This window comes from Cryptococcus depauperatus, chromosome 7, assembly GCF_001720195.1.
Source record: "Cryptococcus depauperatus CBS 7841 chromosome 7, complete sequence".
Classification (NCBI taxonomy): domain Eukaryota; kingdom Fungi; phylum Basidiomycota; class Tremellomycetes; order Tremellales; family Cryptococcaceae; genus Cryptococcus; species Cryptococcus depauperatus.
In genome coordinates this window covers 20,506-46,921 of record NC_089474.1, presented here as the reverse complement: position 1 = coordinate 46,921, position 26,416 = coordinate 20,506, and the positions used below count along the sequence as shown (strand labels likewise).

At 44.9% G+C, this 26,416-nt stretch overlaps 12 protein-coding genes across 12 annotated transcripts; 7 read left to right on the top strand and 5 right to left on the bottom strand.

Annotated features, from left to right (window-relative positions):
- Positions 1-71: 71 nt before the first annotated feature.
- Positions 72-942, bottom strand: L203_105331 (uncharacterized protein; the record flags this gene model as incomplete). Its single annotated transcript, XM_066214699.1, has 2 exons — positions 72-753; positions 800-942. 2 exons carry the CDS (start codon positions 940-942, stop codon positions 72-74), a joined length of 825 nt encoding a protein of 274 aa, XP_066070796.1.
- A 1,228-nt stretch (positions 943-2,170) lies between these two features.
- On the top strand, positions 2,171-2,522 carry L203_105330 (uncharacterized protein; the record flags this gene model as incomplete). The annotated part of the gene is made up of 2 exons (XM_066214698.1): positions 2,171-2,208; positions 2,261-2,522. 2 exons carry the CDS (start codon positions 2,171-2,173, stop codon positions 2,520-2,522), a joined length of 300 nt encoding a protein of 99 aa, XP_066070795.1.
- Positions 2,523-2,689: 167 nt separating this feature from the next.
- L203_105329 (uncharacterized protein) lies at positions 2,690-4,039 on the bottom strand (the record flags this gene model as incomplete). The annotated part of the gene is made up of 7 exons (XM_066214697.1): positions 2,690-2,808; positions 2,854-3,065; positions 3,143-3,209; positions 3,261-3,284; positions 3,332-3,801; positions 3,846-3,895; positions 3,941-4,039. The coding sequence occupies 7 exons, from the start codon at positions 4,037-4,039 to the stop codon at positions 2,690-2,692; spliced, it is 1,041 nt and encodes a 346-aa protein (XP_066070794.1).
- Positions 4,040-5,220: 1,181 nt separating this feature from the next.
- Positions 5,221-6,533, top strand: L203_105328 (uncharacterized protein; the record flags this gene model as incomplete). Its single annotated transcript, XM_066214696.1, has 7 exons — positions 5,221-5,419; positions 5,467-6,095; positions 6,144-6,161; positions 6,210-6,318; positions 6,376-6,405; positions 6,462-6,475; positions 6,525-6,533. The coding sequence occupies 7 exons, from the start codon at positions 5,221-5,223 to the stop codon at positions 6,531-6,533; spliced, it is 1,008 nt and encodes a 335-aa protein (XP_066070793.1).
- Positions 6,534-6,883: 350 nt separating this feature from the next.
- On the bottom strand, positions 6,884-10,153 carry L203_105327 (uncharacterized protein; the record flags this gene model as incomplete). The annotated part of the gene is made up of 4 exons (XM_066214695.1): positions 6,884-6,905; positions 9,536-9,732; positions 9,779-9,825; positions 10,042-10,153. The coding sequence occupies 4 exons, from the start codon at positions 10,151-10,153 to the stop codon at positions 6,884-6,886; spliced, it is 378 nt and encodes a 125-aa protein (XP_066070792.1).
- A 271-nt stretch (positions 10,154-10,424) lies between these two features.
- L203_105326 (adenylate kinase) lies at positions 10,425-11,381 on the top strand (the record flags this gene model as incomplete). The annotated part of the gene is made up of 3 exons (XM_066214694.1): positions 10,425-10,816; positions 10,911-11,092; positions 11,149-11,381. The coding sequence occupies 3 exons, from the start codon at positions 10,425-10,427 to the stop codon at positions 11,379-11,381; spliced, it is 807 nt and encodes a 268-aa protein (XP_066070791.1).
- Positions 11,382-12,068: 687 nt separating this feature from the next.
- Positions 12,069-13,369, bottom strand: L203_105325 (V-type proton ATPase proteolipid subunit; the record flags this gene model as incomplete). Its single annotated transcript, XM_066214693.1, has 7 exons — positions 12,069-12,086; positions 12,148-12,237; positions 12,303-12,457; positions 12,506-12,542; positions 12,764-12,872; positions 13,104-13,214; positions 13,263-13,369. The coding sequence occupies 7 exons, from the start codon at positions 13,367-13,369 to the stop codon at positions 12,069-12,071; spliced, it is 627 nt and encodes a 208-aa protein (XP_066070790.1).
- A 116-nt stretch (positions 13,370-13,485) lies between these two features.
- On the top strand, positions 13,486-15,060 carry L203_105324 (uncharacterized protein; the record flags this gene model as incomplete). The annotated part of the gene is made up of 8 exons (XM_066214692.1): positions 13,486-13,563; positions 13,696-13,911; positions 14,104-14,163; positions 14,213-14,297; positions 14,359-14,399; positions 14,450-14,794; positions 14,848-14,859; positions 14,944-15,060. The coding sequence occupies 8 exons, from the start codon at positions 13,486-13,488 to the stop codon at positions 15,058-15,060; spliced, it is 954 nt and encodes a 317-aa protein (XP_066070789.1).
- A 963-nt stretch (positions 15,061-16,023) lies between these two features.
- On the bottom strand, positions 16,024-17,541 carry L203_105323 (uncharacterized protein; the record flags this gene model as incomplete). Its single annotated transcript, XM_066214691.1, has 5 exons — positions 16,024-16,727; positions 16,772-16,944; positions 16,990-17,153; positions 17,195-17,411; positions 17,462-17,541. The coding sequence occupies 5 exons, from the start codon at positions 17,539-17,541 to the stop codon at positions 16,024-16,026; spliced, it is 1,338 nt and encodes a 445-aa protein (XP_066070788.1).
- A 422-nt stretch (positions 17,542-17,963) lies between these two features.
- On the top strand, positions 17,964-21,851 carry L203_105322 (uncharacterized protein; the record flags this gene model as incomplete). The annotated part of the gene is made up of 14 exons (XM_066214690.1): positions 17,964-18,042; positions 18,086-18,322; positions 18,378-18,656; positions 18,702-18,808; positions 18,858-18,974; positions 19,031-19,042; positions 19,096-19,150; positions 19,201-19,421; positions 19,471-19,640; positions 19,687-20,162; positions 20,209-20,340; positions 20,392-20,903; positions 20,961-21,699; positions 21,754-21,851. The coding sequence occupies 14 exons, from the start codon at positions 17,964-17,966 to the stop codon at positions 21,849-21,851; spliced, it is 3,234 nt and encodes a 1,077-aa protein (XP_066070787.1).
- Positions 21,852-23,210: 1,359 nt separating this feature from the next.
- Positions 23,211-23,915, top strand: L203_105321 (uncharacterized protein; the record flags this gene model as incomplete). The annotated part of the gene is made up of 3 exons (XM_066214689.1): positions 23,211-23,491; positions 23,536-23,641; positions 23,730-23,915. The coding sequence occupies 3 exons, from the start codon at positions 23,211-23,213 to the stop codon at positions 23,913-23,915; spliced, it is 573 nt and encodes a 190-aa protein (XP_066070786.1).
- Positions 23,916-24,259: 344 nt separating this feature from the next.
- On the top strand, positions 24,260-25,996 carry L203_105320 (uncharacterized protein; the record flags this gene model as incomplete). Its single annotated transcript, XM_066214688.1, has 7 exons — positions 24,260-24,307; positions 24,366-24,412; positions 24,546-24,601; positions 24,660-24,922; positions 24,974-25,125; positions 25,178-25,677; positions 25,728-25,996. The coding sequence occupies 7 exons, from the start codon at positions 24,260-24,262 to the stop codon at positions 25,994-25,996; spliced, it is 1,335 nt and encodes a 444-aa protein (XP_066070785.1).
- Between the last annotated feature and the right edge of the window lie 420 nt (positions 25,997-26,416).

Genomic DNA, 26,416 nt, shown 5'->3' with positions numbered 1-26,416 from the left:
AATTTACATTTTCAGTACCAGTACACAACAAGATCACAAAACTAATATGCAGTTTGGGCTTCCTGGACCCTTCATCTCAAGAATCTAACTTCATCTAGGATGCTTTCCAAAAGCTCTCCGCGCGTGTGCCAGCTGCTTGCTTGCTTACAAGCCTTGGACAATGCCCAAATGGTGATTTGTGGACAAGCTTCCCATGCTATTATGGGAAACTCTGCTGGATCGAGACCAGTGTATACCCCCCAACACCACCTCTCCTCCTGCATTGGTGCAAACTCATCCATCTCGTATCTCTCCCCTCCGTCTTCCTGTCCGTCAGATCCTCTTGTCTTGACTTTGATCCCTCTGGGCTTGTAATTTTTGACTGCATCAACGGCAAGACTATCCAACCCTGTTTTGGCTCCAATGATGAAACAATCCAAGGCGTTGAGCACTTTACTATTTCTCGCCTCTGTCGCCGCGTGCTTTCTCAGCCACGACGTCAAGTTGTGCAGAGCTGGGGCACAGTCGTACTTTTGCAAGAAGAGGATGCCGCTCAGAAGGATACGAACGATGGTCGAGGGGTTGGAAGCGGCAATCTGGTCAATATCGCCAGAGGTAGCGATCGAGAGGAAGAGACGGATAGACTCGGCCGTTTCGTAATCTTCGTCAGAGAAATTGAAGGTAACGGGCTTTGAGCGTGGTGTATCTGATTGAGAGGATACAGAGTTGGGACAGTGTGCAGAGTCGATCTGAATTGCGTCTCTCAAAGCGGTGCTACAGCCACGTTAATGAATCCCATCTCCAGAGAATTTCTGCTCACCTTTGGGAGAGGATATGATAACATGGGACATGAAATGCTACATGGTCACTACTCACCAGGACCACATCCGCCGATGGGTCTGCCCAGACTTGATCAATCTCTGGCTTGATTGCTCTAGCGCTGTCCTCGTCCGTCTGATCCATTGAGAGTAGCCTGGAATACTAATTGTAAAAGAGGTGTAGCGATAAAACATTGGAATCCACTGGCTGGTGGATTGATATATGGCGGAGGACCAAGGTGGAGGTCAAATGAGGACTTTGCGGTCGGCATAAGCTTACCCAAACATATCTTGTCATTGCTTTAATAGATAAGATTATTTTTGAATTACTCTTTATCTAATGACAAGCATGTCTAATGCTTTGTAACAATTCTAGCATATCTATAATGGGAGAGTGCTACTCAATCTCTTCCAATACTGCCACTACAATCAGAGCCAACCCCTTACCGCTTGCCTCCCTCACCATGCTACATGGAACGGCTACAGATACACGCTGCAACACACCAAAGAGCCAGTACTTGAGTCATACGTCTTGTCTCCTCCTAGCACACTCTTCAACGTCTACCTCGTCAGTCCTCATGGAAGCACCATCATATGCAACAACGAGCACGCATTATGCTCAGAGACATCCGCTTGCTATGGATCAACTACCCAACTATAACTCTTCAATACAAAAACGACCGCATCCACGAGCATCTCATTTAATCCCAATATCAAATCGATCCTGATTAAATGCTCAAATACCCCTTACACATACCACACACCCCAACAACGTCAGAATCGAGATTCGGGGCAAATATATACTCGCCTCTTTGTCCGCCGGAAAACTCGAGTTTGTACACACATTTCGTTTAATAACTTAACCAAAACGTTGCAGACGACGTGCGGTGGACACGAGCATATTATTCCCGATTGGCATACAATACAGAGCGACGATGGTAGTGATGGAATCGACGGAGGAAAAGAAAAGGTAATAGGTCACCTTTTATTAGTTGATTCTGTTTACAAGAAACTTTGAGTTGGAAGCTCGTCAACAATGTCCGCACCTCGTTCTGGCTCTACGCCCTTCCGGCCATCATCGGAAAACCCTAGGGCGGGTCACAGAAGATGCGCTGCCATATGATTAATTGGTCAATGTGGGGCGAGGGTGGAGGACTTGCTCGTGTTTGCTTGTAAATTAATTTGGAAGAGAGCAGATGGGCAAGCTAAAGCAAGACCGAGCCTGCATGCCCGCTGTGTTACTGGCGTATAAGAGGCTAGCAACGCAACTAGGCATGGTATATAGTATGCCATTGGCGATAATATCCTGCAGGTTCCGAAACTGTTTTACCTCTGCCAGCGACTTGACATTTGGATGAGCAAGGCGAAGAATCATGATGGTTATCATTCGGCCACCGCTGAATTTCATCTGGTTGGTAATTTTGGATGGCCGACAGGTTGTATTTTCTAATCCATCGGTCAAGTGGGATCACAGATTCGAGCTGTACCTGTGAACCCGCATGTGCTTGCAAAGACTTTCGCTCTTGCGGTACTCAGTGTTGTTACCGTATTCCCCACGGATTGTCGGATTACCATTACGAAACCATAACCAACAATTCACAAATGGCGAATGGTTCCAGTGGGATGGGTTTGGGAAAGAGTGGTGGTTCCGCGGCATATCAGTATACGATGTCTAGTGAGGTGGGAAGGGGAAGAACTGGCGGTGGATGCTGTGGGATCATGTAAGGGTTAGGATCCGAGGAAAGAGAGAGAGGGTTTGTCAGTATTGGTGTGGTCATAGAGATATATTTGTAGACCTATCGGCCAAGGATCATGTGCCCTACCGTGGTAGCGTCATAGAAGAACGTCAATAATGTAGATGCATCCCACCTTGAGGCCAAGTGGTATCCGCATTAGGCAACCACCGTAATCAGCACTTTCTCCTCTGAGATTGTACAACACTCTATGAGCTCTACTCTGGATGGTTGTGATGATATAGCCATCACACTGCTGGTCCCAATGAATGTCAAACCTGTATCGTGTTCAGCTACACTCTCGACTCTTATAAATCACGTACCCTCCTCCTCTCCAATCCTATTGCATGCGACAAAGACAACCTCCTTTCCCTTGTCGGCATTTAATCCTTCCTGGTCAGAATAATTTGGCGTAGGATCATGAAGAGGTGTCAGACGTGCGGCCCAATAATTGATGTTGGCGAGAGAAGGCCCGTTGGGGTCTTCCGATAAGACGTCTTCTGGGGTCTCACCTGGAGGGTTCAGCCAGTTCATCCTATTGATCGTTCAGCAGATATACAATTAACCATGCTTCAGCTGGATAGAAAAGATCAATCAGATTAAGAGACTTACGGAACAACAAGCACGTCGACTGCATTGTCACGACAGAAATTGGCGAGCTCAAAAGCATCCCAAGGTGCTAGGAGTACGTCAGTGACTCTTTTGCTGTCACTATATCCGATTGACATACCGATGAAATCTTTTGGGTTCATGTCTAGGCTTCTATTTAGCATAATAAAAGCGCCATACTTTGATACTCACCCATACAGATTCCAATAGTCAGCCTTCCCAGAGGTTGAGGTAAGTCGAAATACTTGAAGCCTTCGCCTTCCCGTGCCCAGCATTTGTCTGTATCATACCTAAAAGTCTTTCTGTATTCGCCAACAACCTGTCCATCTGGAGCAACGACAACCGCGGAATTGTACCCTACCCCGGTACCCTCTCCTTCGAGCTCTTTCATCTCTTTAGGACCTGCGTCTGCTCTTGCTAGCCTCGAGCCCTCAAGGGGAGTCGAGGGTGAGCTGAAGGGCTGCGTAGCTGTTGGCAAGGCCTCTGGATAACCCGCAACCACATGGCACTTTAATCGGGTAGCCAACGAGCGAGCCAGTAGAGATGTAGGGCCTATACGAGGCGGTTCGAGATAAGGAAGGATAGCCGTAGGACTATGAAACATGTATCCAGAGAGACACATCTCGGGCAATACCAACAAATCAATAGTCCCCGGCCTCAGGCTACACGAGCTTCAGTCTCGAGATTCAGAATATCCAGGTCTTACTTTGCTGTCAACTGCTCAATCTTGTCTGCATTCCTCTTGACTTGACCCAGCTAGAAACATTAGCAACTGCCAAAGCAATACGGAATACGGTTCACCTTGACATCAAACTGGACACATCCTATTCTTAGAGGTGTCTGGCGATATGCTGGAGCAGGCGATGGGGGTTTTGAAGGGGGTTGCAGTGGCGTGCTCATCCTCGACTTTGAAAAGAAATTGATAATTTGGCGAAACAGTGTGGCAACCTAGTGCTATATCTTGTATAGATAGGTATCCAATATAAAACTTGTAATAAATACAAACATAGATAGACATTAGCGGAATTGAGGGTTTTATATGAATAACGTTAATTAGAAGTGGAGGTTTGGTGGAGGTCATTGTTGTCAACAATAGTATGTTGACGATACAATTGAATAATTTAAACAGGCATTTTGCTTTTTATTTAATCTTTTTCTGTATCTCTGCACATTTTACTTACGTTTCTTTCAAATATCAAGTCAAAACAAAAAAAGGATAACTGCCCAAACTCTACAATCTAGCCAGCTTGAAAGTATTGAGAGTATTGTCGTCTTGAGTGTTTGTCATAGTACGTTAATGGACTACTCAATAGAATGCTTGTCGATAGCGGAATTTGACGATGTATCCTTAGTAATGGCTGCTTTGGTTCTCCGAAAGATGCTCACTTCAACCAGCTTGAGAAGCTGACTCCAACCCACATCGTCCACATCATAAACGTGAAATTTCTGCTAGTTTTTGGACAGATGTTTCGAGACTCATTCACAGAGCCGAGTATTCATGGCTTTTTGAGGATTAGAAATGGACCATGTTGATCTAAACGCTGCGATAAGATTTACTATAATACTGGGTACGCCTAGGTTCGGTAGTCAGACTTTGTGTTGCTCAATCGATTTGGAAAACAGTCAACCTCTGACTGGTTAAATAAATGACAGCGCTCACACCAGCACCCAAGCACCTCTGGTGCATGCACCCATCATCTATGGCTTACATAAAATAGAAAAAAAAAGCATCTTTTCAACTACAACTTCAATCTGAATCATGTTCCAAGTTGCTGAAACCATTCGTCGGAGGACCGGAAAAATTGGCCGGAATGCCTTCATATGACGTCTATCTTACACTTCAAACGCAATCAACTTGTGTTTTCCCAAATTACACAGTATCTTGGCGAATCCTACATAACAAGTATCCTACGGGTAGATAATCCCAGCTTATCTTCAAGCGATTATCAATCTACAACACTACTCGGCACTCAGTCATGTCTTTCTTTGTCACCTTTAGACAAATAATCCGCCAGCGCTCCGCTAATGCTGCTTACTACCCATCGAAGAAAGTGTTGGGAATCAATTGCTCCAAGCGCTGGATGACCACGTCTTCTGAGCTCCTGCAGAAAAAACAAGACAGTAATGACCGTCCCAAAGCCTCGCATCCGACGCAACACCAGCCACGACCCGCTTTCTCGGGTCAACCTGTGGCTGAATTGACCAAAGAGCAGGAGGAGAAGCGGTCTGGTGTACCCGAGGAGCCTGCAGAAGGAGATGTACAGACTTTAGGAGATGCTTGTGAGTAGAAAGTTTCCCAGTGAGGTCAGTATTGAAGAAAGTGGTAGCTTCCCTTGCCAAGCTTCGTGCTCCCGAATTGTTTAACCTCCATGACCGTACCATCATTATCACGGGTGGTGGTCGAGGGCTAGGACTGACAATTGCTCAAGCAATTTTGGAGTCGGGTGCACATGTTGTATGTTTGGATCAATTGCCAGAACCCTCACAGCCACAGTGGGATCAATCGCTGAAATATGCTGGCGAGAATGGGTTGAGTTTGCAGTATCACAATATGGATGTTACCGACCAAGCGGCAATAAAGTCTGTCTTCCAACGCCTCTTCAACGAAACATCGAAACATGCACCTGTTCGGGGTCTTTTCATCTCGGCAGGCATACAAGTTATGACACCTGCAGTTGAATTTAGCGCTGCTATATTCCGCAAAGTCATTGACGTAAATCTGACGGGCACTTTTCTTTGTGCACAGGCTTTTGCTAGGGAATGGTTCAGCCGTCATCCCAACACAGACGGAAAGGCTGGGAACGGAGGAGCTAGCATAGTAATGACAGGAAGTATGAGTGGACATGTCGCAAACTTGGGCATCGAGTGTGCTGCGTACAATGCGAGTAAAGCGGGAGTTAATCAGCTCGCCAAGAATCTAGCATTGGAATGGAGTAGACGAGGAGTGAGAGTGAATGTCAGCCTTTTCTCCATCGTTCAAGTCACCTGGCTGATTCCGTTATAGACTCTGTCGCCTGGTTATGTGTGTTTTCACTAGTAAAAGATGTAAAGGTGCTGACATCTGGCCAAGATTCGAACTGCCTTGACTGCTGCTCTGCTTGACGAAAAACCCGAGCTGAGAGATACCTGGTTGAAGGGTTCTTTGTTGGGAAGATTGTCTACTCCGGATGAATTTAGAGGTAAAGATTATTTCTTATTGACAGTTTATCTGTCCAAATGTTGAAGTATTGTGATAGGTCCAGTGATCTATTTGCTTTCTGACGCCAGTTCTTTCATGACAGGCGCAGATTTACTTGTCGATGGCGGTCATTGTGCCACATAGTGGTCTCGATCTTGGTAGGTTGCTTTCGCCCAAAAATATGTCACAAGCTCACTGTTTCGTTAGAGAACTTAGATCAGCTCTTCTCGATGCTTAACCTCGCAAAATTTATGCTGCATCATCTTGTCTTTCAGATCCCATATCTTGGGTATAGCTGCCAAAGATATTCGAAAAGTGATTAGTAGAAAATGAGACAAAGGTGGAAATCACATCATTTAATGAAGTTATACCACTTATTCGGAACATGAATAGGAGACAATGATATCTCAACAGATTAGACTGAGAAGGTTTCGTTTACATATGGGTGAAATTATCTTAAGATGCTATAATAACTTTTCTAGTCTTGTCGAGCTCATTAATCACACAACTATCCATTCATCTTCCATTACGTTCATTGAGCAGAATCCTGTCTATTCTCCTTACTCTCAAAATGCATTGGCGGCTCCTCTGAAATATCTTTCAGACATTAGGCATTTCCTCCACGCCATGTTGCTCTTAATAATCTGAGTGCTCATCATAATCCTACCCAGCTTCAGTCTCCTTTGAGCTTATTTCAGGCTCGCCTGCAATTTTTCCATTTTCCTCCCCTTCTGAGGCATCCAAAGCAGATAAGTCTCTGTGCTCTTCGAGAGTCAGGGTAAACAAAATGGAGGGGGATTGGTCCACCTTTGGAGGAAGCTCCATAGCCTTACCAATTTCACCATCCTCTTCAAGCTTTTCCTTACTTTGTTCTGTAGATTGTGTGGCTTGATTGGAGTGCTTTAGAGATTCTGCTTCTTCCTCCTCACATGTTAGGCTTTGCTTCGTTTCGTCTTCCCTTTCGCTTACAGATTTCTCAGAATTTACTTGGGGATCCAATTCCTCCATAGTAGGTTTTTCTCTTGCCGCGGCTAGACCAATTCTTCCAATTGGTATTGTTGGTTTTCCATGATCATCCTTGTCACCAGCATCTCGAGTAATGCTTGATTTAGGTTGCACCCTTTTCGTCGCCGACTTGGATTGAATTGGTGACGAAGATGGATTAGATGCTCTAGGCCGTACAGTTTTAGCGCCAGTCTTTGATGCAGCAGAAGTATATGATTGCGAACGGGTGTGTGAGGGCGGGTTAGACTGGGTATTAGCCGCTGCGCGAGCTCTACTTGCAGCAGTACCTTGCATCAATCTCGATCCTGATACCACACTCGTGGGTCCGTTGGTTTTCTTGTCTGCGTGAGCAATCCTCTCATTTTTCACTTGGTTCCCTCTTTCCGGGGTCTTTAATCCATTTCCTGTATCGGCTCTTGTAAGACTCGTCCTTCCACTGGTTCTACCCAGGCTTCCTTTTTCAGAAGAGGTGGATGGGCTCTTAACGCTCTCTTTCCTTCTCAAAGAAGACTTTGCCCCTTCCGTGTTTGGAAGCGACTTGATGCCATTGCTGGAAGGGGGAGTTTTTGTTTTCGCTAAGAAACTAGCGGTGGGTTTTGAGAGAGGACCTGTTAAATGCGGTTTCAGGGGAGCTGGGATAGCCGGATGGCTTTGTTGGGTCAATGTTCTCTCCTGTGTCGTATCATGGTCTCCTGTCTGAGAAGGTTTGGCCTTGGACGCTGCAAGGAGATGAGGCCGGTCAGTTAAAGACGGTGCGAACCGTTTTCCAACTGAGTTTGTGGATGGTGGTGTACTCGTTTTTGAACGACTTGGAGATTTTGCCTTGACAACAGATGTAGTCTGGCGAGAGTTGGGGACCTGATTGGAACAAAGTGGTTCAGGTGTTTGGGACTGGGGTCGGGTTTGAGGCGAAGGAGAGATATGACCATTGACGGGTGGCAGCTTCTGATCCTTACCTTCCAATGGTAGAGCAGCAGTGGTCAGAGCGGCAGAGGAGAAGGAAGCAGCATCTTTCGCCGGTGTTGGCTGGCTTGTGGAAATTGACAAAGGAGATTCTTTGGGAGCATACTCTGTCAACAGCTTTCTTGTTTCCTTTTCGCTCAAACCCTCGTCCTTTTCTTTGTCTCTTGTATGACTGTCAAAATCACTGGCTTTTCTCCCAGTTGTCCCTGGCCCCCCTCCCAAACCCAAGCTCACTCGTTTGCCTTCCTTTTCTTTACAATCCCGATCCCTGTCGGCGGCAGTCTGAAACCTCGCTACCAAGGCAGATACGCTGCCTTGAGACCTTTCGACTGGAAGTGGCCTAATTGCAATGTCAGCGGTTTTTATTGCCAGCCGGAGTGGAATGCCTACATGTATCAAAATCTTTCAGAATAGTATGACTGGAGAGTGGAATTACTAGTTAAACTGCTGGGTGATATCTCATCTTCCAAGCTATTACGTGATAGAGTGAGAGTAACAAGTAAGTCGTGGACAAGACCAAATCAGCCTCGCTGCTACCGTTATATCCAAGCCGCTTTCGGTAGATATAATATATATTCAAAAAACGAAAATAGTTAAAAGTCATAAAAGAGTATTAGAAAGGAGAGTGTATGTGTGCATTGGCTCAACTCAGGAACACGGCGCACACCACAACATTCTCAAACACTTTTGCAGCACAAGTTAAAATAGTCCATAGATCATACTAGCACATCAAAAGGTTATAAATACGCTTGAGAAGCAATGCCTGTAGCTAAAACACTCAAACTAAACCAGCACCGACAATGGCGCCAACCATGCCAATACTACCCAAGACAATACCCCAGCCAGGGCTAGTTTTGCTAGCAGCGCCGGGTTTTTTCTCTGTAGAAGAAGCAGAGGTAGTGGCAGCCTTGGAGCCAGATGCAGAGTTGGCGAAGGTACCAGAAGAGGGGGACGAGACGGTGGTAGAGTGGTAGCCAGGAAGGGTGGAAGAGTTAACAGCAGAAGTCGGTGAAGGAGTCACCGTGGCTTGACCGTTCTCGACCTGGAAATAGTTTGCGGTCAAAAGCTTACCCAATTTGGACTGGGTGACATAGTCTGAAAGAGACATTTTGCCCAAAGGGGTTCCCGCTGTAGACAAGTCGGATGGAGGAGAAAAGTCGCTTGGCTGCTCATAGACAATGACGACATATCTATGTATGAAATGAGAAAATGCCAAAATACGGATCGCGTCGATATGGAAAACTCCTTACCTATGCGGTCCACTTCCACTCTCTGGCCCAGGGCCAGCATAGTTGGTGATACTGGTAGACCCGGTCCAGTTGACAGCATAGGGAGCAGTACTACCCGCCGAGAAAGTGGCCGAGTTGACAAGCCAATGGCGCGTCTGAGGGGTCTTGGACTCGTCAGTGCCAACAATGTCAGCATCTACCATGATGACTGTGTAAAGCTGTCTACCAGTGAGCATGGAACGATAGGTAGCAGAGCAGACGTACAGTAGAAGAGGCGATCGTTGCATTAGAAGAGGGAGAGACAGACAAATCTGGAGAAGAAGAGACGGCTTCAAGGAGGTTAGCCAAGTCTAAACTGATCTGTGCTCACCATTTTGTGCCAAATTTTGTCCGATGGAGATAGCCTGTCCACCAAAAGAGACGCTGAGGAGAGCTGAAGGGTCAAATGACGCGAGAAGACCTGGAGTGAGTTGTGCCTCTAGACATTGAAAATCAGCCCAAACCTGCCAAAAAGACAGATTACTTGCGCTCAAAGTTGGCCTTGAGACCTTCGATATCGACGGCGGATGCCGACCCGTTGGGAGTAGTCTGCGCGAGAGCTGAAGCCAAGAGAGCGAGAATGGAAAAGAGCGCAAACATTTTTAATCGCGTGAAAAGATAAAAAGAGTGTCAAGAGTTGAAAGTATAAAAGTAAAAGAGAAAAAAGTGTGTGGCGAGGGGCGAGTTCAGAAAGGAACAAACAGTGCGTAGGATCACGTGTGGGCCACGTGGAGAACACGCGCCACTCTTCTAATCCCGCGGAATACTGTGGTGACAAATAACCGGTCCTCTTTATTCAACTGGACTTTTAATTTTTTTACATTATTGCATTCACCTCTTTTCTATTTCTTCCGTTGTAAAAATACCGACCATGCCTGGTAACTCTGAAGTGGAACACCTCAAGGGGCTTGTGTCTCAGCTCCAGGATAAGATTCACCAGCTCGAAAAATCCACTTCTGATTCGGTCTCTTCCACTCTAGAGTCTGCCAAGGCTGCATTTTCTTCCTCCCCATCTAAGGCTCCGAGAATGGTCTTGATCGGCCCTCCTGGAGCTGGAAAAGGTACCCAGGCACCCAACATCTCAACCAAATACTGCATCTGTCATCTTGCTACAGGCGACATGCTCAGAGATCAGGTAGCTAAGCAGACTGCTCTAGGTAAAGAAGCCAAGAAGATTATGGACCAGGGTGGTTTGGTCAGTGATGAGATTATGGTTGGCATGATCAAGGAGGAACTGTCAAAGAACAGGCAATGTAAAAACGGGTAAGTTGAAACCTATATCTTACAACACCGAATAAATACTACTTGTCCGATCTGCACATTCAGAGATATATTGACTGTTGTTTGCATCTTTCAGATTTATCCTTGATGGTTTCCCCCGAACAGTCCCTCAAGCTTCCAAACTTGATGCTATGCTTGCCGAGTCAAAACAAGCCATTGACCATGCAGTTGAACTCAAGATTCCTGACGCATTGTTAATTTCTCGAATCACTGGCCGACTGGTACATCCTGCCTCAGGTCGATCTTACCACAAGGAGTGTACGTGTCATTCTTGCAAACTTGATAGGCTTTGTTTTTACGCCTACTCGCAATAGTCAATCCACCCAAAAAACCTATGACCGATGATATCACCGGCGAGCCCCTCATTCAGCGTTCCGATGACAATGTTGGAACTCTTAAACGTCGTCTTGCTACCTACCACGCCCAAACTGGTCCTGTGGTAGAGTACTACAAAGAAACCGGTGTTTGGACCGCAGTAGATGCTGCTCAGAGCCCCAAGTTAGTCTGGGGGAGTATCAGCAGGATCCTGGAGATCCCGAGAGACTAGTATGTGGATTCCATAGTATATTGAACGAGCGAGCCGGTGTCTCGTTGGTTACAATGAAACAACTAGATAAAAGAGGCCAAGCACAATTGTGGCAGAGAAAAATGACATCTATCGAATGCATTTTTTGGGGACATGCAATATTATCGACCGTTTGAATTGACGCGTTCAAGACGCCTAGAATAATGAGGTTTTATCAGTTTGCTCTCGTAGTCAAACTTTGTTAACGTCCAAGAACAAATTTGTACAGCTGTTCAATTTTTCAGGCAAAAAAACCTATTCAGACATGCGCTTCTTATCTCAAGCTCAGTCTGACACCTCAGGTAAGAGCAAAAACTCAGGCAGAATAATTCTCAGTTGCCTTTGTTTGACTTCATATGGAAAGTGAACGTTGGGAAAGAAAGTCTTTAAATCTCCCTTAAAACTCAAAAAATCTTGCGGAAATTGACAAATGACGGAAATTTACTATTAGTAGCGCGATACAATGAGCAGTTGCCATCAGTCTTAGATTTATAGACCTCCTCGGTTTTAAAGTAAAACGTTGACCAAAATCCATGCATCCTGGTTTCATGTTTAGGACAGAGATCTAAACTGTCTGAAACTACTCGTGGGTTTGAGTGGCTGAAAATGGCTTTTGAGGATATCATCCGTCCATCGACAGATTGGTGGAAAGGGAGGACATACTTATATTTACGCGGCGATAGAGCACTGTGTCACAATCAGTATGCAGTCCAACTGATGCGGCAGACACATAAATCAAAAGACATACAGTGTAGTCGACAGTAGAATTGGTGTTGAGAATAAGAGCAACGATGAGGCCATAAAGACCCAAAACTTCAGCAAAAATGAGGATAAGAATCTGCGTTTGGGTCAACAATTGGATTTCCAAACAGGCAAACAGATCGACATCAGGGAGTTACTTACCATACCAACAAACAACCTAGGCTGTTGTGCGGTTCCTCGAACACCAGCATCGCCGACAATTCCAATAGCAAAACCTGCAGCTAGACCAGCAAGGCCAACAGAAAGACCCGCACCAAGCTGAATGAAGCCAGTGTAGAGGGGCATAGGGGAAGCAACTATACAAGTGACGTTAATGGGAGAAAAGATGGAGTAGAGCGACGCACGGTTGCCAGAGATTAGAACGGAAACAACCAAGCCATACTATCAGCAAGCATCAGCACGAATTCGTCCAAACTAATTCGACGGATGGTTGTTGAGAAAATTTCGGCTTTGGATAATCTTCCTAGAGACTCTCACGTGTAACGCATATGCCTCTTTAGCCGCTCCTTTGATCCCCTTCGCATTTCATCTCTTTCCCAAATACTGGCCCCTATTGAGTCGCTCGATTCTCCCAAGCCCCACCATCACAAACGACGACTTACGATACCAATAATACCAGCCATGACAACGGGAATTGCACATTTCATCATCAAATCCGGACGGAGTACAGCCATGGCAGAGATACCGACACCGGATTTAGCTGTACCGTAGCTACGCAGTTGGTGAGCATATTACTGAGAGCTATACTGTTCGAGATTTTCGCTTGAGATAGATATTGAGAATTGAACATGGCTCAATGTTGAATGTGCGATGCCAAACTTCCAACAGGACAAAGCAACTCCACATGTCTGCCTGAATCACCACATGCCATTTAGAATTCTTGATATCTCTGCCAATCTTCTAGTGGACTTTCGCGATGCCATTTGGATAATTAAAACTTACGCGGCACCAATACAGGTGAATACGATGGCGCTAGTACACCCCATGGCGCCAAAGAAGGGAGCGTAGACGGGACAAAGCTCTGAGACGGTAGACATGACTGATGAGGGCGAGCTACGATGGTTCAGTCAAGTGCTGTTGTGTGTGGCAAATAGGTTTTACCTATTGTAATAGAATAGAACAGAAAAATAACTCAAAGAATGAGATATGCAAATGGCTCGAAATGATGACAGAACAACGATGGACAGCAGGTGAAGGGAATTCGGCATTTGGAAAGTGTGGCACCAACGCCAATGCCTTCGAGATTAGGATTTCCTCTGATAATATCGTACATTTATCTATTTTCTCTGTTGCTTCTACATTGATTCATAATTCAAGTCATCGTATGGTGGCCGCCCATATTAAAATGTCAAAAAGACGACGCTCGTTCATATCAGACTCATCTTCCATACCATCATCACCCGTAAGTGACCTGCCCCCAAGGACTATATATCGTTCTCAATCACCACATCTACCCCATACTTGTTCTTTACCTCCAACTTGCCATGTTGAAAACACGAAATATTCTTCCGTGAATGATTTGGAGCGTCATCAGGAGATATTTCATTGTTGGGTTTGTAGGGCACAGGTCAAGGATCGTACCAGAGAGCATAAAGAATCTGTACAATCCACCGTTTTTGAGTCTGGAGAAGCTGTGAACAAAACGAACAGTAGGGCCACAGAATTACCAGAAAGCTTTGTAAGACAGGCTAGCAATAAGAGATGGAAAGAGTGTCTTAAGGTATTTCCAGAAGAGAGATTTTTGCAGCTTGTAAGTTGCAATTTCTTCGTATATCTCAAAATGCCTTCTTGCAAGGTTTACATGACTTCAGGCATTGAAATCTAATGAAAATTTCGCGGAAGTAATGCCAATTGCCAATAGAAAGTAACACTGTAGAACATGGACTTGACAGCGATGGATGTTGTACAGAGTGGTGGGTCACTAAAGCTAATGTTTCTATAGCATTATACAGAATCACACGATCCCCTTGCGAAACAAGCTCAAGAAAGAGGTGAGAAAATTGTGCGACTTTTCTGATAGAATGCAAAGACTGTGCTCATTGTTGCTGCAGTTTGAATGCTTTTTACCACCAGAACAATGTGGTAAAAAATTCAGTAACCCAAAGAGAAGAAGATTACATATGATTAGCAAGCATCGTGAGTTCGTCTGTCCTACTTCATCTCCCGCCATGAATCAAGACAGACTCATAAGCTCTAGATTACCCGAATCAATTCTTTTGGGCCATCACCAATCAAGGCGTAGGAACCAATTTGTCTTTTCATCTTAACATATACTGACAAACATTTAGATTAACGAGATTGCCAAGTCAGATGGCCTCGCCATATCTCTTATTCGTCCAAAACGTGAATCTCTTACAACATTACCCGATAAACCAAAGTCTCATCACAAAAAGCCTTCCGGACCACCGCATTCGCCTGGTCAGTCCTCAACAACATCCGAGCCACCAGTTATGTCTTCGAGAAGAAACAATAACATTCTAGAAGTAAAAGGTCAAAGCCTTGCTCTGAGCCACGTAGAAGGAATAGCGGAGGACAAACCTGAGGTGAAGGAACAAGAAGGGAGCAACATGAATTTCACTATTGACGATCTGGCAAGGGGTTTAGATGATAGCCTCACTTTCGTGCCTAGAGGGGTAAGGAAGGCCCAAACTAGAGGGAGAGGGAAGGAAATGATTGTCGATGTCAGCTGAAAACTCAGGTGGGTACGCATAGCAATATCAAATCACATGAACTGTGATATCTAATATATTCACTACCAAATATCATGAAACTTAATCCTCAGCATTTGACTTTCTGTCATTTCCGACCAAACAATTTAGTTTCAGAGATGCAAAACATGACTCAATCTAGAATGACTCATGCCTTGAATGTGCCATCAGAAAAATCACTTCCATCATAAAAACTGGTTGAATTTACATTCTGTATTGCTTAGAGCTTGAGGTATACTCATTTTTCGACGATTTTGGTATATCTGCGCTCAGTCTGGCGAGGAACATTCCCTTTAAAGAGCACAACTATCTTGAGAGACAAGCAAGTCAAAACTGATTTGACAGTGTACGATGAATGGCTCAATTACGCTACTTGGAACGAATATCTACCAGTGAGCAATTGCTGAGATTTACCAATACACCATGTACTGTTATTTCTAATATAATTATTGGTAAATATGCATCGCCAACAAGAATTTCGTGCGCATAAATGCCAGACGTGTAGGAATGTTTATTGGATCACTTCGAAAACATAATTTGCCAATTTATTCCTCTTTAAATGCAGCACAGGATTGATATAAAAATATATATAAATATGATCTTGGGGTGTTTCTTAACTTTTGAGGTATCTGTCATGCCTAGAATTTGCAGCATAAGAGGTGCATAGAGCTGCGTTATAGAAGTACAAAAGCATTGAGCGACGGTTAGTGATTGGTGTGCATAAGAAACGTTTTCAAAGTCCAACGTGAATGATGAGAAGACAAGACATTTTATATAATGTTGGGACGATTGATCATTTGACCTTTAGTTTTTTATCTGTCCAAAGCTGATGATAACAGTACAGTAAGTATGTTGATCTTGTATAATTGTATTTGGAAACATAAGCCTAACTTGTCTTATGGATCACATCATCTCAATTTAATACTGCCACTTCGAAGAGGATTATCCAGAGCAGGGTATCCGTCATGAACGGATAGGCGATTGTTGATACTGTGTTACTGTAAAAAGACATCCAGAGGTCAGAATGTCGCGAGTGCTCCAAAAACAAAAGACAACAGGCAGGAAACCCCACCAAAAGGCACTCTACACCCTGGCATCTCAATAAGACCCTATCAGTGTAAAATAAATTATGCATAGTGCACAACCCTACATGGCTAAGCAAATCTTACTTCTGGCGGAACGACCATCCCAGTCGTCTCTTTCAATTTCAGGTTCACCATCTTTTCCTCCATTCTCCTAATCTTACGCTCTTTTCTCCTCCGCTTTCTATCCAGATTCAGCGCCTTGGGTCCAGGAATCCATTCGTCAAGCTCGTGATCATATCTCATGCCTTCTCGCACATTCTGAGCAACAGCCGCTCGGACTTGAGCATTAACGGTGTCATATTGTTCCATTGCGGCCTGGCGGACTTCTTGAGCCGTTCGAAGTCGAAGGTGAACACCTTCAAGACCAACAACCTCAAGATCAAGGACTTCTTTGAGACCATTGTCTCGGCCATTCGCCTCCCATTTCATAACCGCGTCTTGTCCGATGCGCTTCTTCTCAGCAGCTTCGGCCTCTTGTCTTGCTCTCCAACCCTTGTACATTTTAATACTAGCAAACCGAGGCGAGAGTTCTTCTGATAGATAGAGGGGCATGAGGGCTTCAATGGAGATATTCTCATCTGTTTTACGCGTTTCCTCCGCTTTGAGGCCTTTGACATACCAGTCAGAAATGGTCTGGTCGGATGGAGCTGGGGCGTTGATGTGTTGAGGGAAAAGATGGGAGATTGATTCATTGGAGGCAAGGATGTTAAGGGAAGGAATATGTAGAGTCTGTTTTGCCGCCTCAGAATTGCGAGTATCCACTCTTACTTCAGCTAAAAGAAATAAGTGGCTGTTTAAAAGTATGCTGGTGGCTTACGGCCAGGGTAGATCCATTCCTTATCGGGTCGAGGCCAATCTATTCTGATTTCGCTTCGTTCTAACTCAGCTTCAAGGGGACCGCTTATCTTGGTGGCATATCTCTTCCAGTCAAGTCTTTGAGTATTGATGTTGAAATGTGTAGCACCTGTCTTTATACGAGAGACAAAGACGCTATTCTTGATGAGCCACTAGACAAATTCAAAACCAAAGATTTACCTTTCGGAAGATTTTCTGTCTTCTAGGCAAAGTTGGACATTGGAGTAGTGTACGGGACGCAGAGTAGGAACATAATTTTTCTGTTCGTTGTATGATCTTTTATGGTCTTCGTCTAGTTCATCGTAATTCTCTGGACGTTTTTGGATTGTTTGTGATTTCATATTCTGTAGAGCGTCAGCAAATAAGATATTCATAGCCAGCCTACATGGATCCCTTCAAGATAGACTCTGTTCCTCGTCATATCCACCTGCTTTACTGTGTACACTTTGTAGCCTTCGGCGGAAGATACGTCGTTTCGAAATTTTTCCTTTGGTTTGCCGGCAATAAGCCTAACTTTGTCCCCTGGTCGAATATTCCATTTGCGTATGCGGTCGTGAGGCTGCACAAACGTTGTAGTGGGATGAGGGAAGCGTGAGGGAGTCCTAAAGGTACATCACTATAAGCAGCACCAGGGAGCAGAGGTCATATTTACCGCCCAGCAAACTTGCTTGTGCGCGTACTGACGAGGTGCTGAAAGCCACGGGGGATACGGGCTATGGGCGTAGATGCCATTTTGCTTGATAAATGCTTTACAAAAGAGTTGGAAGAAAGAGATGATAGGTAATGTAAAAAAAAGAGAACTTAATGCCACGTCACGCTACCTCCACTTACCACTTCCGCTTCAATTACACTCTTCTCTCTTAATCTCTCTAACCACATCATGTCTCTGCTCTCTTCTTTTCCACGCTCGACACCACCTGTTGCAAGGTATCATCCCCTCCTTCGACACTCAGAGAGAGTACTTGCTGCTCAGTCATGTCGTGTCAGATCTTCCCAGCACGCTTTCCTACCAGCGGAAGTACTCTTGGTCGTCAGCGATACTCCCAACGGCCAGCAGGCAGCGTAAGTCATACAGTGTACGCTAGCCCTGACGTTGCAGCGTTTTCATATTGCCTTGCGATGACCCACCCGCCATCCTTTACATTATTCCTCTCATGTCGGGATTCACTCACAAGCTTGAACAGACACCTCCTTCACCCTCAACATCATTCTTTCACCAGAGCGCAAAGCCACGTGAGTGATAAGCCTCCAAGGAATATGTCTCATGCAGATAAAGATATCACCCTCTATATCAGCTTCGAATCTACCAAGTTGGAGCTTCGAATCGCTGCCAACCAAAGCGCGAAGGTCCAAAACCTAGTGGCAGAGTTTCGTCGCCTGAACGATATTACAGCCAACACTCTGTGCCCGCCAACCCTTTCCCATGCTTGGGTAGATTTATATCCAGTAGAAGCGCCATCTCAAGAGAGTGCCGTAGATGAATTGGCCGTTCCTGACGTTTCTATCTCGTCTGGTTGGTGGCCTTGTACTTCTACTGTCCTAAGCCTAATTATCTCATGCACTTGCAGGTGCAACACCACCGATCGCTTCTTCCAGCTCCGCTTCAGATCTTGACCTGACCTCAAGTGAAGATACAGACCCTTACTCTCCGACATTCTCTCGACATTCTTTTCTTCGTTCACGCCTCTTTTCTCTTTTACCTTCTTGGTCCATCACTGTTCCACTTAAGATTCGATGTGCAACATACAACGTCAACGATAAAGTTCCGCCTCAGGGCACTAAAGAACTTGGAGGGCTGGTTGGCGATGGAAGCGATGATTTGATAGTTGTGGGACTGCAGGAAGCAGGTATGTCTCTGCGCTCAGCCTAGTATATAGCTCATACTTGAGCAGATCTTAGAAGGCAAGCCCTTTTGTTATCGCAAGGTAACTCGAGAGCAGACAGTTGGGAAGCTGCGCTCTTCAATGGCCTTGGCGATAAAGCTGTCGAATTTGAGAAAGTTTGTCATTTCCTTGGTTGATTTATATGACTGCTGACAATAAGGTAAGCTAATCATGACTCAATATGTTGGCGTAGTGATGATTCTATTGGTGCGTAAGACTTTGAGAATGCACGTGAGCAGGATTGAGACTAGTGAGCGAGGTATCGGGCTTCTGGGTTTCGGGGTCTGTCATAATTATACTAATTTGTTCAACACTTGCTCATAAAGACGGACATGTAGGGAAATAAAGCAGTATGTTATAAAAGCCAAGATCATTAATAGCAACGGGAGCTGAATCGATGTAGGGAGTTGCTGTTAGGTTGAAGATACATGACACCACACTATGCTTTGTCAATTCCCGTATGTGCTTTCCTTCGTATCGCATTTGTTCACAAGCTTAAGCTTCTTAGACTTGGCGGCGTTCACTACAGCAATTGATCGTCGGCGACTTGATTACGCTACTCTACGCACAGGCTTAACCTTTCCTCGACCACCACTCATTCCTAACAGCAACACAGAGACGAATCCTGAGGAAAACAGTGCTCGACAAGACGTTGTCAATGCTGTTTTTGAAGAATTTTGGCCTGAAGTCCGGGACAAACTTTTAACGCTTGAAGATTGTAATGCCCTTGTATGTACACCAAACACTCATGATAGAATGGCCAGCTGAGAACAAAAAGTTCTGGATGGGTGACCTCAATTTCCGGACAAACCTTCCCGATGACAAAGTCCTTCAGTTAGTAGATGACGAAGATTGGACCGGCATCCTGGAACACGATCAGTTGAAAGGGGACATCAACGAAGAAAAGAGTTTTGTGGGTTTTCAAGAGCCCTTCATCAACTTTCCACCGTATGTCGGTACTATCGTGACTTCTTCTAAGACTAACCTTGGATAGAACATTCAAATATGTGCACGGGTCTTCAACTTTAGACACCAAACGTGCACCGTCATATACCGATAGGATTCTATATACTTTGCCTTCATCCACTTTGACTTCTCCCACTTCACTCTCCCCCGCGCCGACGATCACACCGAGTGAATACAAATCTCACCCTGTCTTTTGGTCAGATCATCGTCCTGTCAGTTGCACTTTTTCAATGACCATTCGTAAAGTCGATTTCGAAAAAAGAAAAGAAATGCTCTCACAAGTCCAGAAAGAACTTGATAGATTGGAATGGGCTTGGAGGCCTTCCTTGGAAATTGAAATACTCGATGATGATAGCAAAGAGCCTCAAGGATTAGAGAGGGAGAGTATAGAATTTGGGGAAATGAGGGTGAGAACGAAAAAAGTTAGAAAAGTGAGACTGCGAAATGGCGGTAAAGTTCCTGCGACTTTCAGTTTTCGAGCGCCTGGTCCGGATAAACCCATATGTAGGGCATTTGCTGTTTGTACGTAATCACGCCTAACGAAAAGCAGGTAAACCTTTCATATGGCCATACCCATGTTCGGGAACAGTTCCACCAGAAGGCGAATGGATCTTGAAAGTCGTCGCAGACGTGGATGAATTGTGGGCTAGTCGCTTGACTTTGGGGTCAGAGGATGCCAATGGTGCGTTGTTTCAATCTGGTTGCATGTTCAGTCGATAACTGCGCTTCGAAGATGTGCTTGTCCTTCAAGTCGATGGCGGTAAAGATACCTTCCTTCCACTCTCTTCAACATTTCTTCCTTCTACGATCTCTCTTTCACTCTCTACCCTTTCACTTCTTTCGAAACCTATTCGCGACCTCTCTCTTTCTGAACGTAAAATTTTGGCACGACCTTTTGTTAAGAGTGAAACGAATAGAGATGGGTCAAGCGGGTTCAAAGCAGTTAATGAAGTTTGGAAGATGCTGGAATATCTCATGACTAAACCGCCTAGTGTTGATATGTGGATTAGAGAAGGCTCGGTGGAAGATTTGCGGGAGGTGTTGAGAGTTTTGGAATGCCTTGATTCGGGCTTGGCCCTGTCTTTTGACAAACCGCAAGCTATCATTAACGCATTGATTTACTTTTTGGCATCTTTGCCTGGGGGATTACTACCTGAAGAGGTTCAAAACGTAGTGGATCAGGGAAGTGTAGAGAAAGAGGGATGCTTTGGCGTGCTGGAAGGGGTGGGAAAAGTGATTACAAACGTGCGTTACTAGCTGGACTGTTCATTCTCCTTTGACGCAAACGTTAAAATATTACAGGTATTGATTGGTCTTATGAGCGTTGTTCGGCTTTCACTCGGACAAGCCGAGGAAAGTTTAGAGAGACAAAGTGAAACCCATATCGATATCCAACAAGGTGATGATCAAGTAAAAGATATCTCTGAAAAGTCAAAGTCGCTTGCCAACTCAACCCCTGTCAAAGCTACAAGTGCAAAATCAAATACCTCAGGTTCTACCGACAGCGTAAGGGAGATTCGAGAGAAATATGGTGAACAGCAAAAGGCTAAAGCAAAAGACGATCTCAAGATGGATGAGGGGGGTGTTTTTGAGTTGGGCGACGACGAAGATGAGGACGATAAGTCTACCATGGTGGTAGCCGACTCGATCCCTGTCGCCGCTGAGGCGTTGCCCGATTGTCCGAAAGATGAAACGATTGGGAACAACGACGACAGTCAAAAGACTGTTACTACAGAAGAGAATACTCTGCCTGATGAACCAACAAAGGATAGACGCGTTTTACAGCCAGCAGCAGACATTGTCCCATCATTATCGCCGCGAAAACAATCAGGATCTATAGGCGCGGCCTCATTTACCAGTGTACCTTTGTCGATACCTCCACCAGAGGATGAAGAGAGGTTGAGAGAGACGCAAGAAGTATCTATTAGAATTGAGAACGTGCGAATAGACATTGAGGATGCCCCCAAAACGAAAGAAATAAAAGAGCAACATCAAGCGATTGATGCCGAACAGAGGAGAAAAGACTTGTTGAAAAAGCTGGGTAAGTTTCCGTCTTTATTCATGTCTATGGGCAAGCGATTGACGTCAAGATAAGTGGACGTACTCCTTCCTGCTATTTTTGGGCGTTCACAACCCCTTACGGCCGCAAAAGAGAAGAGAAGAGAGTTTGTCCGATTACTATTGGAAGGATAGAACGGTGCCAGGATTGCGCTCTGGGGAATCTTCATGTAGAATCTTGTTTGCACTTACCGACAAAGTTGAGACGAAAAGAGTGAACATCTTGGCCGTGACAACGAAGAGGGAATGAAACGTTCATAATTTACCGTCCATGGTTATAGACTGGATAGAATGCACGGCACTAAATTATCTCTTTCATCTAAAACCCTCAATTCCTCCGTTCATTCGGTATACCACCTTCCACTTTAAATGCTGTAGGACATCTCTCTCCCACAGAGCTCGAATCATGTTACTGTAAGTGCTGAGCCCTATACCACACTTATGGAGGCGCTGCGGCGACCTCCGCTGTGTTGTGTAGCTTGTTGCAGGTCTGGCTCTGTGGATTATATTATTCAACTCGGAACACAAGCGTTCCCTGAGCAGTAGCAGAGGATATTTAAAGAGGAATATTGTAATCTATCTTTTCTTTAGATACTTCATTTCGATGCACCACCAGTGCTAGTTTTGCTGTATTTCGACCTTAAGCGTTTCTACCGCAACCTTAAGAACAAATTCTTAATTACAGTGAGGCACTCAAGCCTACACAGATTGATTCGAATGAGTTGTAATGGATTAATAATGAGAAAAATTATACATGGATCAACGTATGATTTTGGATCCTCGAAGGGGATCCAATAATCTATCTACAATTATATATAATACAATCAACAAAGACAACAACCAGACCTCATTGCTACCACGTTTATGTTACGACCCTAGGCTGAACGATGAGTGAAGATAGGTCAGCACACGTGTAGGGTCGTCGCAAATGTCATAATATATCTTTTCTTTCGATACTTCATTCGATGCATAATCAGTGCTACATTTGCTGTATTGGAACACCTGCTGGTATATTAGTAGACTTACAATATACCAACACAAACGCAGTGTGGCACATCAGATGCCTTCAGTTACCTTGAAACCTGCTTCCGTCCTTGATCCTTCCCTCATGAATGTGTTGATGCCCTTCAGTTTTTATTTGAATTTACTCAACGACAATCAATTGGCTTCATCCCTGAGAATTCTTACTCTCGTCCCATGCCCAACTTGATATCAGCCTCAGCCCTAGGAAGGCACATAGAGAAATCAAGGTACCAGCTTATTTCTCCAGGCTAATTCGGGAAGCCATCTTTTGAGAGTGAGGCGGCGAAATGGCATGCAAGGTATATAATCACGACTCGGAATGGAGTGAACGAGTCTATTCCCAAAACATCATTCCAAGATGTATGCAGCTGCAGCCGTCCTTTTTCTCAGCGCAGTCACTGCTGGTGAGTGGATGGTGCAGCTTCTGATTACTTACTCTGGGCAGCCGCGGCCGGTATCACCCCCCGCCACATGGGTCTCGTATCTCGCCAATTTGACTCTTCCACCATCCCTTCCAAATGCCAGAATACCTGCAAGGATTCTGTAGGACTCTACCAAGACTGTATCAGTAATAGCCCTGGTTGCCAAAAGGTCTGCCAGCAGGACACTTTCAACGGGTTTATCAGCTGTTTCGACTGTATCCTTACCACGTTTGATACCAATGACAGCGAGCAACACCAGCTCGACGCGATGATTGATCAGCTCAAAGAAGCTTGTACCTTGACGGGTGCCACTCTGACTGGCTCTATCAAGTGAGTTGTTCAGTAGGTGGTATGGTTGTGCTCATTGAAAACAGTTCTGCTGCTTCAGCCGCTGAAAGCTTGACGGTTTCTGGCTCTGACAATACATCCCAGATTGGCTCTCTCACATCTGCGGCATCCGGTGTGGCATCTCGTATAACTGTGGGTACTGGGGGTTTGGCGAGTTTCACTGCCCTGCTGCGTCTGTCAGCAAGTCCTTTCCTACACTTGTAGCTAACATTTTGTCCAGACTGGGGGTAATGTTGCTTCGCTGACCACTAGTGGTCGTGTCGGCTCTGCTACTGCTGCCACTTCCACCACCTCACCTTCTCATGACGCTACTTCAAAAATCAATGGCGCCCAGAGCCTTTCTGGGGGACAGCTTGGCATGGCAGGTGTTGCTGGTCTGATGGGTGGAGCTATGCTTTTCTTCTAGAGGTGTTGGATCTTGTAGTTTTGAATATAATCAAGTTTGGCCAGAAAGCGAGGTATTTTGAGACATCTTGAACGACTGTTACCATAGGGGATTATGAATTTAATGGCACTGGAGATGATTATACGTTTTAGATACAACATTAGTTGTGATAACGTAGTTTGTGTTTAATCTTTTACAGCAATAGTGATCACCGTTAAATATGGACTTTTTATCAATCTCCGTGTATCGATTGCTTGACTGAACAAAATTGGGTGAATCACAATCTAATCTTTCAATGTAAAAATTATTCAATTAGACACTTTACCCATTCTCATCTGTCAAACTTATCAGCGCAGAATAAAACAATGAGAGAAGCAGAGCAACCCATTATTGGAATTATTGGTATGGGCGATGTACATTTGCTTCTTTTCGAAACTTACTCAAGACCTGTACCACTGAAGCAGCTTTTAGATGGGAAGAATGTATGCAAAAAGACTGAGCGCAGGCGGAATCAAGAAGTAAGTGTCTCCTATAGGAGGGATATACATGCTATAAAAAAGCCGGCTAGAGGCATCATTTTAGAGCAGATTTAGGAAAAAAAAGCTGCAAAAGCAAATAATGTTTGATCTTGAAAGCTGAATTGTATTACAGGATCTATGTTTGCGACAGACCAGAGACGTACGACGCTCTAAAGGCCGAATTTGAAGGTGACTGTCGCTTTTTGACTCGGATGTTCAGTTTTGTCTTATCCATTTTCGGTTCCAGGTACTGGCATCACACCATTGCAAGACGGTCATGCGGTTTCCCGTCTCTCAACCTTTATCATCTATTCAGTTGAAGCTGCAGTACTTGCGTCTGTCGTCGCTCAGTATGGCCCTTCGACAAGACTTGGAGCTGTCGTAGCTGGACAAACAAGTGTGAAAGCACCAGAGAAGGAAGCATTTGAGAAATGGCTGCCTAAAGATGTCGGAATTACCAGTGTTCACAGTTTGCATGGGCCGAGCGTCACCACGGAAGGACAACCTCTAGTGAGCGTTCCATGTTGATTGTTATAGATCAATAGCTCACGGAAATCATAGATCATTATACATCATAGAGGACGGAAAGAGAACGTCGCCATGGTAGAAGAAGTATTTCGTAGTTTCAAAAGTCGCTATGTATATTTGAGCTACGAACAACACGATCAAGTGACGGCAAACACTCAAGCTGTGACACATGCAGCATTCCTAAGGTATGTGTTTCTCATTCTAACCAAGTATGCCCTCTGACCTGTTTCACTTCAGCATGGGGACAGCATGGCACAAATCATCTTCTTATCCCTGGGAGACGACCCGATACGTATCTGGGATCGAAGTCATCAAAGTGAACATAACCCTTCGAATCTATTCTGCGAAATGGCACGTTTACGCCGGACTCGCCCTGCTTAATCCTTCCGCACAGTCACAGATTCACCAGTACGCAACTTCAACCACTGAACTCTTCAAACTCATGATAGAAGGCCGAGGGCTAGAACTTGAAGAAAGGATATGGAGAGCTCGCGAAGAGGTCTTTGGTTGGCGAGCAGGACAAGAAGCACCAAGCGACGAAAGAAAACCAATATTGCTTAGTGAACACGTGTTGGATCAGTTTTCTCTCGGAAAAGCTCAAGATACGGACAAGGAAAGGGAAAGTCCCAATAGCCATCTTAGTCTTTTAGCTATGGTAGATTGTTGGGCAAAGCTAGGGATAAGACCTTATGAGCATCTAGATGTTGCTGGGACACCCGTTTTTACGCTGTGGATAGGCATGTTTTGATTTTCAATTTGTATTGTCTTGACTAACCCTACCGTACAGGAGTTGCCGAGTACCTCTTCCGCTCTCCATCCCTCCTGTCGTCGGCCTTGCGCGCAGCTTTGAAAGACACAGTCCATCGTCCGGACGATGTTGAGTTTGTCATTGCAGCTCGAGGCTGGTCAGAATGTGTTGATGTAGGGAATTTTGAGTGGTATCAAAGACGTTTTGAGGAGACAGCGGACTTTTTTGCGCCTAGATTCGAAGAAGCCACCAAGCTAGGCGGAAAGATGATTAAAGCTATACAGAATGGAATGAAGGGTAGAGATTAGGGCAAAGGGGGCTGGGCTCTATAGAGAATCACAAGTCTAGCTGGACTGTGTTTGACATATAATTCATGTCGCCGCGTCGCCTCAAGACCTGTAGAAACCGTCTATATTGTGATAACTACGGGCCTTGGGAATTATTATGAAGCTTTGTAGTCAAGTTTCTTACGTAGCTCTTGCTGGTTATCAATCACTCTCTTGGACTGATCAGCTTTCTTCTACGTCGTTTCTTATTGCTTATTCATCTTACCCAAGGACATCATCATTAATCCTTCCCATTACTGAGCCAGCGATATTCTACTCGCTCTTGCTCTCATCCAACCCTCATTCCTGACATGATCCTGTTGGGCATACCCACCACATCCCAACGGTGTTTAGACATGAACCCGATTTATATAGGTTGCATAAGAAGAGTATAAACGGGGT